Here is a 13,676-nt window from a genome sequence, read left to right as displayed (position 1 = left end):
ACCCATCATAATCCACTTAACCAGAATAAACCAAATGAGAGAAGTTCAAAGTGAAAACTTTGAACCCATAGCAAGCACTCATGATCTCCATACTCATCAACAGTTATGGCCTATTCCTTAAAGGAGAACTCTAAGGCAACCTTGCATTCCATCTCTTCTCCATGTCTAAGAATAAAAAAGCACCCAGGTAATTAACTCACTGCCTAATTACTTTTAGTTCAATAAGATAAAGTCAACACAGGTAATGGCACCTCCCACTCTGAGTCCAAATCAGCATCAGACTTCAGTCTATTTCCATGTTGGTGTCAGTCCTCTGGTCATCCTAGGTCTTAGGTCTCAGTGAAGTTGCCACTCATTTCAGTCTCAGACCTCTGCTAGCCAGCCTCCACCCCCTCCATAGCTCATCATGAGACTGTCTCATCTTTAAATTCTCTGTGCTAGAAGGAATGCCAAAGTGATCTAAGTCAAAGACGCATAATGGGGCACAGTGGACTCTATGCAGAGTTCTCTGGGAGATATAAAACATAGAGATCAAGGCATCTGTGTAGGGACATACACCAGTACTATTTAATAAATATTTATTGACTGATGATGTAAACATCTAGCTTCCCTCTGAGACCAAACTGAACAAGGCCAATTCCTTTTCCATTTAACTTTTTTTAAGCTTCATTTTGCTCATGTGAATACAGGGGATAATAAAATCCTAGTGACTGGCTCATGGGATTATAGGACAGAAAGCTCTTTGCAAATTTTAGCAGAAATGTCTGCTATTGTGATCATGAGTGCTTTCTGGTTCATCTATATTTTCATGTTTTAGTTTTGTCTTGTTACTATCCCTTCATTCTGAATCTTCAATTACATAAATTGGCTCTACATGTTTACCAATCTTGTCAGTCACTATTTTTCAATATAAACTTTATATTCCACCTGGACTATTCTCTTCTCTGACTCTGGGTATATCATATTCATTCTGGAATAGAGCCTTTGATTATGTTGGGATCCTCCTTGGAATTCTCTCCCTCTCTTCTTCAAGCATCTAAAGGTAACATGAGTTGACTCTGGCCTCACTTTCTGAAGGTCAGGACTCTTACATGTCCTCCCTCACATAACTAAAGGGGATGTCTACCATCAGCTCAAGTCTCTACTGGCTGTTTTCCTCACATTTTTAGGGGGTCATGGACTAGCATTCCAGTTCCTACAAAGGAATATATACTTTAGAGATCCAACCAGGACCAAGTACAAACATTTGCCTCAATGCCTCAGGGGCACAACCCCCTATATATATATCATTTCAGTTTCAAGGGATGGAATTAGGATTACAATTTAGTTTATTTCCTACAAAGCATTGATAAATTCATGGCCAACAACATGGCTACCATTGGGCAAGCGGCCTGGGCCCTTTTTCCTCAGATTATTGCTGCTGGTCTGGCTATCTATGGTCTAGATTTCGGGACTCCTGAATCTACATAGCTTGGACTTCTGGCCCAGATCAGAAACTCCACTTTCTGCACTTAGAAAGGAAAAGAGCAAAAGAAACAACTCAGGCTCTTCCCTTTATCCTTCTTCCTCTTTCCTTCCTTCCTTCTCTCCCCTGCTCTCTTTTCTTCTTCTTCTTCTTGTCTCCCCTTCCCCTTCTCACTGTCCTCTCTTTGTTCCTCTTCTCTACTCTGTCCTTTCCTTCTTCCTCCTCTTCCTTCCCCACTTTTGACTCTCTGTTTCTTTCCTTACCCCTTTCTCCTGGACTACTTCCCATCTCTGTGACTTTGGAGAAATGACTGGGTCTCAGTTTCTTCCTCATTTACTCTTACGATTCTTTTCTTCCCTTTCCCTTTCCTTTGTGATCTTTCTCTTTTCCATTTTTTCTCCTTCCTTTCCCCCTTTTTTCCTCTGTAATAAACAACTTCCACCACTTTCATCTTTGTGATTTTTCTCTTTCCCTTTTATTCTCCTTTCTTTTTAGCCCTTTCTTCCTCTGTAATAAACAACTTCCACCACTTTCATTTTTACTTTGGTGACTTGTTTTTCTTTCTTCTTCTTCTTTCCATCTCTTTCTTCTTCAAATATTTATTGATACAAGATAGAATATGCTAAATATCATAAGAAAATGGTGCAATTCAACTGTCCTTCTTTGAAGGACATGGTCATGGTCAACCCACTGCCCTTTTAGTCAAGTCAACAACATTTTATTAAGCACCAACTTTGGGTCTGGAATTGTGCTTGCTATATTAATTGACTACAGCAGCCGGGTTTTTAAGATGATAAGTTTTTGGAAGGCAGGAACTGCCTCTTCATCTTTACAATTATACTTATAAGAGTTCAGTAATATGCTTGTAGCATACTATGGTGGAGGTACAAAGGACATAAAAGCCACAGTTTCTGTCTAAGTGGCTTGTAATCAAAATATCATCTGATTCAACGCTTTTCAGACAATAAGTAATGATGATACATTCTGTGACATTTACCCAAAATGAAACTGTAAATACCAATGTATTTTCACTTTCATTTTTCTTCAACTTCCCCTACTCCCTCCCCCATTTTACTTATAGTTGACTATTCCTCTTTATTTTTTTATTTTTATTTTTTTTAGGTTTTTTCAAGGCAAATGGGGTTAAGTGGCTTGCCCAAGGCCACACAGTTAGGGAATTATTAAGTGTCTGAGACCAGATTTGAACCCAGGCACTCCTGACTCTAGGGCCAGTGCTTTATCCACTGGGCCACCTAACCGCCCCGACTATTCCTCTTTAAAAATCACTCACTCTAGAGTTGTAACTCATAGGCAAATGACATGGGACAAACTTGAGACCAAGTTAAGAAACATCTCCATTAGAAAGCTATCACTATTCTCTGGTAAGACCATTGAAATGCCACCCCAAACTTAATACTAGCCATTGCATCATCTCTAATAGGGGTTTCATCTCTCTTCCCTTCTATTGTCCCTGCTATTCTCAAGTTTAGTACAAAGTGCTGTAATGTACTTGACTATCCTTGTTGATTGAATGATTGATTGCATTAGCCAAGCTGCTCTTTGCTACCATCTGCTGGGTGTGTTTCTCAATCATCTGCTATGGTTCACCATTGAGGTGGAGTGCCTAGAAACTACAGTTTCTTCACTTCTTAGCTGAATCTATGATCCAGGAAGCAACAACATCTATAAGAATCCCACAGGCTAAACTTGCCCATTTTGGGACTGCTTTTCTCAGAGGCAGACTCATGATCCTTGCCTCCAGACAACTGTTTGATTGGATTAGTCAATTCTATTTAACTCCTGTTTGAGATCCTGCATTCCTGTAAATCTTTTGTAGCCCTGAAAAGGGATCAGTGTGAAAGTTGGGGTGAAAGTGTGAAAGTTTATCTTGCTTCTAAAAATCCTCTTTGATTGCTATGTCCATTAAGCTGTTTGACCTGGACAAAAACTAGATGGAGTCAAAGTAGCTTCACTCACCAAACCTGGTTCATATTTCTGTCTTAAGTATGAATATCTGTAAGGGATAAAAACCCAAGATGCAGATCCCACCTCTAAGGGATCAGTACGTTCTGAGTGGGCTGGGCATTTTCAAGTAGATTAAAATTTACTGACTATAGGTTTACTCTGTCTGCAGAGCCCAGTGAGAAATCTTATCTCCCAATCATGATAAGAAAGAAAGGCTAGGGGGCAGCTAGGTGGCCCAGTGGATAAAGCACCGGCCCAGGAGTCAGGAGTGCCTGAGTTCAAATCTGGCCTCAGACACTTAATAATTGCCTAGTTGTGTTGGCTTTGAGCAATCCACTTAATCCCATTGCCTTGCAAAAACTAAAAAAAAAAAAAAAAAAAAAAGGCTAAATGGTGTGATGTATTATATGTATATATATTATTATAAGTATAATAGGAATTTCAGAGTGAGGATACTACAAAGCAGGTAAGACTTCTGCTACACCTTGAGAAAATGAATATTTATTCAATGACATATGGTGATAGAATGCCTTCTACGTGCGTGGCACAGTGTTTGAATAAAAAAAAAGCACTTTTAAACTTTTCCTAACTCAAAATCATAAAACTGAAGAGTTATCAGGGAGCATAGAATTTTTTCCATCCTTCTCAAGGAGTTTATGGTTTCTTTTAAGAAGAAATATACATCCAAACAGCTATAATGCAAGGCAGAATTGGATGAGTGTTCTGAGAGAGGTGTAAATAAAACTTAAAGGAAGTTCAGATGTGGGAAAAAATTGTTTCTAGGTATGGAAATCAGGAAAGGCTTCAAAGAAGAATCTTTAATATATTAAAATATCATCAGTGAGTATTCCTTGATCCATACATGTCATGACTCCTTAAGAGATGCTTTCAGGAGCTATTATTTTAGTATCCCATTCCCTTGAATGTCTGAAAAAGTTTATGGTACTATTGGGTCATTGTCTATTCAAATTCAGACCCTACTCGTATATCTATGCCAGATCATGTCACAAACAAATGCAGAGTAAAAGTCATTCAATGAAACAGGTTAACAAGGTAAATGACAAGGAATAGAATCACTCTGTAGAAATTCTCTACAGTTTCTCCAAATGTCTTCAGTATCAATCAATCCTCTATTAATCTCCAGCTTCCCCAGTAGAGCAAAAGGATGCAAATCACTCATATCACCACTAGGTTGAAGATGAGAATGTAAGGCTGCTCACCTTTACTGACTCCCATCCCATCTCAGTGCAACAACCTAGTGTTGATTTTTCTCAGTCATCACTGGTGTCTTCATGAGATGCCCAGTCTATTATAAAGCAGATGTTTGCCTATAGATATCAAATTCATGACACCACACCTTAGAAGCTGGACCAGACTCCCTCACAAGACTCCAGTAATATTTTTTTAAAGCTCCCAGAATGGAGCTTCTTCACCCTATCCAGGTACACATTCACAGATGTCACCATGTGATGGACTCATAAAAGACCTTCTAAAATAAGAAGTATAGGGAATTACCTTTATTGAGTGAAGTCCTCTCTACTTCAAGAATTAGAAGAGATGAATAGCCCATGATGTCTTTCGTACAATGTGACCAAAAAATTCATTGCTTCCTGGCTATCCTAGGCATGGAACTGAAGAAGGGTTAAGAAGGTGTCAGAAGTAGAAATGTAAGTCAAAATAAGTTATGTTTTGATAATTTAATAGATTCAGGATCTCATTTATGAACCTTTTTATATCTTCTATTTTTTTTTTTTGCCATGTCCTTCCAAATTAATCATCCATGTAGGAGCTACTCATTGTGCTAGAGATTTTCTTCTGGGCATCAGCAACCTTTGAGCTATTTATCTGTTAAACATCATTTGAAACATTTGGCCCACTAGTACTATTACATTATACTTATCTTAATTTAATGTCTTTAACATTAATTCTTGAATGCCAAAGTTGTTACCATTTTGTTCAGTTGTTTTTTCAGTTGTGTCTGACTCTTGGAGACCCCATTTGTCGTTTTCGTTGTAAAGATGCATGAATGGTTTGCCATTTTCTCTTCCAATTTGTTTTACAGATGAAGCAACTGAGGCAAAGGGGGTTTAGTGACTTGCTTAGGATCATATAATTAGTACATGTCTAAGACTAGATTTGAACTCAGGAAGATGAAGCTTCCTAATTGTAGGACTAGCACTCTATCAACTGGGCCATCTAGCTCCCTGTTGTGACCATATTACTTCATTTCCCAATTTCCAGGAAGGTTTACTGGTTACAAATGGTTACTGGAGGATTGTGAAACCTGGTCACTGGTGTAGTAGAAAAAGAGATTTGGATTTGGAGAATCTAGGTTCAAATTATGATCTTGCTATATACTCTGATACTCAGTTTGCTCCTCTGTCAAAAAAAAGGGGGTGATGGGGTGGATTATGGGCTAGATTATTTTAGGGATCCCATCTAGCTTAAATTCTATTATCCAACAACTTTCCCTATTTTCAAGTGCTCCCTGGATGAGTGGGGGCTGGGGCAGCTGTATAATGGAAATTGATCCCCTATTTGTATAAGACATTGCTCACTTATTGGGAACTTGCAGGTTAGTCTGGGAAATCTTTCAGGTAGTCATTGATAATGAGAATTGCTTTGTGGAGGGTTTAATGAAAAACCAAAGGTTAGACATCAGTTTGGTTAAAAATTTTAGTGGTATTAGTAAGGACTTCTTGATTGTCCTTTGTTCCTCTGCTCTTAGTCCTCTTCACCCCCTCCCAAAATTGTATCATCTGGTATCTGCTTGTGTTTTGTTTATAGTGTTGTTTTCCCAGAAAGAATGTAAGCAATTTGTGGACAGGGATCCTTTCATTTTTGTCTTTGGATTCCTATTATCCAGCAGGGTTGCCCATAATGGTAATGTTTGTCCTGCATTTCCAAAGAAGACCATGATAACAGGGAGGTGATGACAAGCACAAGAATTGGATTTGGGGGAGTGGGGGCTGTGCTCAGTCACCAGTCTCATTTTCTCCTCCAGAGTCATCTGGATCTAGTGGCCAGAGATGAATCAGGATGGCTAGAAATGGTCCTGGATGTGAGGCAATCAGGGTTAAGTGACTTTCCCAAGGTCACTCAGCTAGTAAGAGTCAAATGTCTGAGGCTGGATTCAAACAACCATCCTCCTGACTCCAAGACTAGGGGTCTGTCCACTGTGACACCTAGTTGCTCCTCTGGAACTCAATAAATGCTTGTAAAACAATTGCTGATTGGAATTTTGGCATTGAAGAAGAGATTCTTGAATGGTATGGTTTGTGTGCTCTGTATGCCTATTGGGCTGAGTGAGATTTCAGATAAGTCTCTAACTCTCTAAGGAATGTTAATGTAGTAGTTACAGAAGCCTTTCATTTTGACTATGTGAGAAGGAAGTCTGTGACTCTGGAAAATATCCTTCAGGAAAAGACCAGGTGCATTGGCTGTGATCAGAGGTCTAGGGCAGGTGTGCATTCTTGGCCTCTGTTTGTGATTTATCAGCGTAAAGGATTGAGCTATATATCAAGCCTCCTCCCTTCAGTCATGATGATGAGGTGATGAGTCTGAACCCACTCCAAGATGAATCTTTGGAAGAACATTTCAGTGGAGGAGGTCTCTGTGATCTTAAAAATGTATTTAAAAAAAATTCCTCATCTTTAGCCCATTATTCCCTCCAATATTCTATTTTACTCTTTGCCTTCATTACTGAGCTTCTAATATGAATAACCAGCATTCATATAATGCTTTGAGGTTTGCTAAGTGCTTTATATATAAATAATATATATAATATAAATATATGTATATATGTCATATATCTTGTTGAAACAATCCTGTGAGGGAATGTTATTTCTATTTTATAGCAACCCAAACTGAGAGAGGCTAAGTGACATGCTCAGGGTGAAACAGGAAGTATTTGAATCAGAATTTGAACCCAGGGCTTCCTGACTCCAAGTCACCAGGAAATTCTGCCTCTGAGGACAGTTCAGTCAAGTGGAGAAGGGGCACAGACTCAAGAAGGATGCAAGGCAAAATCTGCTTTTTGCCCCTTGCTAGTGAAAGAGCTGTTTTAAGCTCTTACCTGCCAGCAATCTCCCCAAGTGGCTTCCTATTGGGACCCTGTTATCTTTCTGATTCATTTGCATATCTTTGCATATCTTTGCATATAGACTCTCCTACTTAAACAATCTTCCCTTTTGGAAGTTTGCTCTCTCCTCTGCCTTTTTATTTCTTCTCAGTTTCTATAGTTCCTCTTCATTCTCTCCTCTTCTAAGGATGATTAACAATTATTTATTTTCTCTCCTTTCCCACATACCCCCTGATAACAGTCAAATCACAAAATCTTACTTATTGGCCAGTTCTGAAACTGGTGTCTCATTCTCTTTGTTAAGTCCGGAAATAGGTAACCAACTTTAAGTTTTCCAAAATGTTTCCTGTTTTGATTAATTTTTGCACTTTCTTAATGTGTTAATTGGCAGTAGTAGCGTAATTTAATGAAGGTTCTTCAAGAATGCCAATCTTTAAAATAAATTCATTGGTCCTTCGGAATCGAGGTAGGTCATTAAATTGATCTGACTTCATAAGGCTTCTGAAGTTGTTCATCTTTAGGATCTTTGTTGTTTTTCATAGTTCCTTCAGGTCTTCTCAGGTTTCTTTAAAACCCTTCATTTTTTCTCATAGCATTGCAGTTTCCCATTACATTCCCATCCCATATATTTTTTAGCCATTCCACAACTGATAGGTGCTCATGTGGATGCTTTTTGAGATATTTTTCCCCTCAACATTTTGTACATCTCCCTAATTTCTCCTCCTTTGTCAACCTCATCTATTGCCTTTAGCTTTGATTTTTCACTTCTGAGATCGTTATCCATAAAATAAAGGCCAGACTCCTTATTCTAGTATTTAAGACTAACCACAGCCTAACTGCAACATACATTCCAACATTATCATGATAGTGAAGAACTAATACCAGCCCAACACTTCTATCTCTGGGTCTGCCATTTCCCATGTCTTCCTTTCCTCTCCTTCAAACCCTAGTTCAGTTACCTTTCATCTTGGCCATTTATTATATTTTCATTTGTAATATGGCTACAGATCCTTGTTGGCAAGGATTGAGCAACATTTTCCTTCTTGAGATCTCTTGTATGTGATAGAGTACCTTGGATATAACAGTCATTTAAAAATATTTGTTGAATTTGAATTGAATTGGATCCTCTCCACCTGGAAGCAATCTTTCCTCCCTCTGAAGTCTGAAACTCTAACAAACTTGCCAAACTCTTGAAGACAAATTTAAATCCAGTCTAGGATACACGTTACTTAGGTAAGTCATTTAACTGGTCTGCCTCAGTTTCTTCACTTATAAAATAGGCATCATAATAATAGTACCTCTCTCTCTCAGGGTTATTATGAGGATCAAATGAGATATTACAAAAAAATGTGTAGAAAAGTGTATGATTTTTATTTTTTGCAGGTCTTATCTAGCCTATGAAATTATTATAAAATACTTTGTTTGGAAAAGCTCTTGTTTTGGTCATCTTTATTATCTGGTTGAGCAAGTCGCCCAGTCCTTTAGAGCCATACTTCCTAGGATTTCTGAGGTAGTTTGATTTGAAGAAAGGAAAACATTTTTACTAGACCTCACTCAATCCAATTCCTTTGCAAGTTAAGACAACAACCTTCCAGATGTCATTGATCTTCATGAACAAAGGACAAACAACAAAAGTAAAAGGTTGTCTCTCCTTTAAAATTATGAGTCCTGAACCTTGACTACTAAGGCAAAGAGTAGGCACTCCATGAATGTTGATAAATGAATGTAAAACCAGGCTCCAGACTGCATTTCTAGAATTTGTTCATTCGCCTTCCCATCCGCCATGTTCTAGGCAGATTGGTCTACTTATTCCCATGTATCAATGTCTCTATAGCTAGGTCTTGGAGGACCAACCAACCTAGCCTGCAATCCATTCACCACCTCTGATCTGGATGCCTGGAATAGACTATCTCCTCCTTTTAAAATCATTTGACTTCTTCAAGGTTCAGCTCAGGTTGGCTATTATCCCCCCTTTAATGCTGGCTTTCCCTTTCTTTGCTTAGCATGAATTGACTTGTTTCTTTCAAGGGTTGAAGAAATGAATAAATGAAAGGGGAGTCCAGGAGTCACAGACAAGCCACCAGCAGAGGAAGGACACAAATATCTTCTTAACTTCTTTCAATGTGTTTTGAAATGTGAGCCCTTTAAGAGCAGGAACTCTTAACATTTTTCCTGTGCTAAGCATTTTTGTTGATTTTCTCTTATTTGATCTTACAAGGAGGATGATGATTTTATGATTCCTCTTTTTTATAGTTGAGAGAACTGAGGCAGTTAAATGACTTGCCCAGGCAGCTTTCTTGTCCTCTCTGAGCCAAATGGGAATAATCTTAGCATCTCCCCCTCTCCCCCTCTTGGAGAGAGAAGAAGACAAGCTAAGTCAAGTGCTTTGCAAACCTAAAACCGGGTTTGCAGATAAATGAGTTATTCTTGTTGTTTCTGGCTCTCTCTGCGGGACTTCATTCTCATGGAATGGGCTCAAACATCAGGTTTTCATCTGTCGGATGAGGGAGCTGGACCAGATTGCCTGCAGTGAACCTCTCCGCTCCAGAGCGTGGAGCTAGAAGGAAGCCAGCTAGTCCAGCGACACATCTGACCAGTGAGGAAACTGAGTGACGAAGCAGAATCACAAGGTCAGAGGTGAGACTTGAACCTGGGTGCCCTCTCCAAAGGCTGTTCACTCATACGTCTCGTAGAGTTTTAGCACTACAGCCTCCATGATAGCACAATGGCTGGTACACGCCGTTAATAAGTGTTTATTGAATGAGTGAATAGAAGGGACCTCAGGGACCATCTGTCTGGTGGAGTCTCAAGGTCCCTTTACGGCTACCTCTGTGGCTGGTATACAGCAGGCAGCTAGTAAGTGTTTATTGAATGAATGAATGACTAGAAGGGACCTCCCTCAGGGGCCACCTGTCTGGTGGAGTCTCAGGGTCCCTTTACGGCTACCTCTGTGGCTGTATGGTATACAGCAGGCAGCTAATAAGTGTTTGTTGAAGAATGAATGGATGGATGGCTGGATGGAAGGGCCTGGTATACAGCAGGCACTTAGTAAGCGCTGAAGGAACGGATGAGTGACAGGTGGAGGGGCCTCGGCGGGCCGGGGCAGGAGGGGAGGCGCCGGCGGGCGGCTCCGGCCCTCCCCGCCCCCGCCCGCGCGCTCCGGCCGGGCCATCCGGGCCTCGCCCGCTCGGGCCAGGGGGCGGGGCTCCGCCGCCGGCCCCGCCCCCCGCCCCGCCCCCGCCCCGCCTCCCAGGTGCGCTTCCGGCCGGCCCGAGGCCGCGGGGCGCGCCGGGCCGCGGGGCCGCGCCGGGCGGCGGCGGGGACGAGGACGGCGGCCCGGGGAGCGCGCGCGCGGTGACGTGCCGGGCGCCATGTTGGGGAGCTGACCGCGGGCGCTCGGGAGCCGCTCCGCCGCTCGCCCGCCGCTCTCGCCCCGGCGCCGCCGTCGCCTCCGAGTGTGTGTCCGTGCCGCGCGTGTGGGTGCCCGCGTGGGTGCCGGGCGGCTGTGCCGGGCCGCGTGTGCGCGCGGGGGTGCGGGGGGTCGGAGGGCGTGAGGGCGCGCGCGTGTGCGCGGGGGCCGGAGGCGCGCGGGCGGCGGCGGCGGGGCCCGGGGCCTCGGGACTCGGCGGCCACCATGGACGTGGAGCGGCTGCAGGAGGCGCTCAGAGGTGGGGGCCGCGCCGGGCGGGGGCGGGGCGGGCGGGGGGCGCGGCGGCTGAGTGACAGGGGGCGGGGCGGGGAAGTTGGCGCGGGGGAGGGGCGGGCGGGGCCGCGCTCACCCGGACTTTTCTCCCGCCCCGCCCCCAGACTTCGACAAGCGGGGCAAGAAGGAAGCGTGCCCGGTGCTGGACCAGTTCCTTTGTCACGTCGCCAAGACCGGGGAGACCATGTGAGTCGGGGGCGCGGGGGGCTCGGGGCGGGGGCGCCCGCGCTGCCCGGCGGGCCCGGGGCGCGGCCTGCCCGGGGGCGCCGGCGCCGCCGGCAAGCCCGAATGCCGAGCCCAGCCTTCGGGGGGGGTTCCCCTTTCCGGTCTGCTGCTGAAAAACGGGGTCGCTCACCCCCTTTCAGGGCTGCCTTCTGCCAGCAGTGGGGTGAAGCGGCTCCCTCCAGCCACCCCACTTATGCCCTCTGTCAGAGAGCGTGCCCCGGGACGGCTAGGTGGCCTCGGGAGGCCTCGGGCAGGCCGCTTCACCCCACTGCCCTGCAAAATCTGAAAACAAAACAGGGAACCCTGAGGCAAATGTTGGCACCGCATACGTGTGCCTCCTTCGGCGTTTGTGGCCGCTGTAATGATGAAAAATGAATGGAAAGTAACCGTACGGTAACTACATTAGTTTGTGATATCTGAAATATCACTCTACAGACTCACACGTTTAATCCTCAGAACGGACTGACCAGTTATGCCAAACGTCTTGAACGCGGTGGCGAGGTTCCTGGCCCCAAAACTTTCTCAAAGTTTTCATTAGATAATGACTGCTAACACCATCTGTGAGTAACTATATAAGCAGACCATATTATACATGATCTTTGGAGTTTTACATATTTTATAAAAATGGTAGAGGTCAGTAAGCCGTTCCATTGAAAATTTGTTCTACTGACTCACCAGTTGAATATCTGCTTATTTAGAAATTTTTTTTTTAACCCTAATGAGGAATTTAAATAAATTGATTTACCACACCAGAAATTGGTGAAATAGGAACACCTGGAGTTCAAAATAACGAGTATTTAAAAATGAAGTTTGGGAGCCCTTTTTGTCATCTTACAACGCAACCAGAAAGAGAAACTTAGATTTTTTTTCTCCACACATTTTATAATTATCTAGTTTTGTCAGGTTTCTGAAACTGCAGCTGGGGAAAGACAAATGCAAGAAAGCAATTCAGGTATTTTTGATTATAGTTTTTGTGACATAAGAATTTCAAACTTTGGATCATTGGCATGTTATTAAAACATAATAAGAAAGAAGATGCAGGTTGTAATATAAATAAGACCAGCAAAAAAACTTAAGACATTAATTCAGAATTGATTAACAACTTTAAAGGTTTTTTTTAAATTATAGTTGAGATTTTTATTGTTTAATATTTTACATTGTGCTTTATATTATCTTGTTCCTCAAAATAGCCTATAAAGTATCACCTTTACCCATCTTACAAATCATCAATGTCTTGATGATTAAGTGCTGGGGATAAAAAAAGGACAAAAGATTGTCCCTGCTCTCAAGGAGCTTATGGGAATTCCAATCTACTATGGGAGACAACAAGTGAACCTATATACCAGAAAAAGAGGGAATGATAGCAATTCAGAAAGGCTTCCTATAGAAGACAGAACTTTAGTTGGGCCTTGAAGGAACCCAGAATGAAATGAGGAGCTTTTCAGGCATAGGGGACAGCCAGATAATTTTTTTTTTTTTGGATACAGCCAGGAGGCTAGTGTCACTGGATTAAAGAAATGTGTCAAGTTAATAAAGGGTAAGAAAACTGGAAAGGCAGGAGGGCACTAGGTTGTAAGGGGCTTTGAAGGCCAAGCAGAACATTTTGTATTTGATCCTGGAGGCTATAGGGAGCCACTGGAGTCTATCGAGTTAGGGAGGCCCACACTTTAGGAAAATGATTTTAGTGACTGAATAGAGGTTGAGTGGAGTGGGGAGAGACTTGAGGCTGGCTGATCCACAAGGGTGAGGGATCAAGGCCTGAACCAGAGAGGTCTCAATGTCAGAGAGGAGAAGGGGGTGTATTCAAGAATGTTGCAAAGGGGAAGTGAACAGGCCTTTGCAACAGTTTGGAAATGAGGGGGTTAGAGATAGTGAGTATCTAAGGCTTGGAGGATAGTGTTGCCCTTTACAGTAATAGGAAAGTTAGTGGGGATTTGGGGAGAGGGCTTATGGGGAAACCATAGCTATTCAGTTTAGAACATGTCTAATTTAAGATGTGTCTCTTGGACATCCAGTTAGAATTACCTGAAAAAGACTGCAGATCAAGAGGTCAGCTTAGGTCAGAAGAGGTAAATTTTGAGACTCATCAGTATAGGGATGGTAAATTAAATCCAGGGGAGCTGATGGCGATTACCAGGTGAAGGTAGTGTAATGGGAGAAGAGAGAAGCATTCAGAACAGAACCCTGTGGGACATCTATTATTAGGCAAGGTCTGGCTGGCTGAAGAGCCAGCACTT

At 42.7% G+C, this 13,676-nt stretch overlaps 1 protein-coding gene across 2 annotated transcripts in view; it reads left to right on the top strand.

The window, feature by feature from the left end:
• Positions 1–11,089: 11,089 nt before the first annotated feature.
• The window catches only part of PPP4R2 (protein phosphatase 4 regulatory subunit 2), a 54,551-nt gene continuing 51,964 nt past the window's right edge, over positions 11,090–13,676 (top strand). Inside the window, exons 1-2 of one of the 2 annotated variants that reach the window (XM_074198715.1) lie at positions 11,090–11,179; positions 11,319–11,400. In XM_074198715.1, coding sequence (XP_074054816.1) covers positions 11,146–11,179; positions 11,319–11,400 — 116 coding nt within the window. In that variant the 5' untranslated portion in view covers positions 11,090–11,145. Of the gene's footprint in view, positions 11,180–11,318; positions 11,401–11,592; positions 12,000–13,676 lie in introns of those variants that run through there. The other variant, XM_074198716.1, reaches the window with a different exon arrangement.

Source organism: Macrotis lagotis, chromosome 8, assembly GCF_037893015.1.
Source record: "Macrotis lagotis isolate mMagLag1 chromosome 8, bilby.v1.9.chrom.fasta, whole genome shotgun sequence".
NCBI classification, from domain to species: domain Eukaryota; kingdom Metazoa; phylum Chordata; class Mammalia; order Peramelemorphia; family Peramelidae; genus Macrotis; species Macrotis lagotis.
Note: the sequence above shows the minus strand (reverse complement) of the source record. Positions and strands in the feature narration are given on the sequence as shown.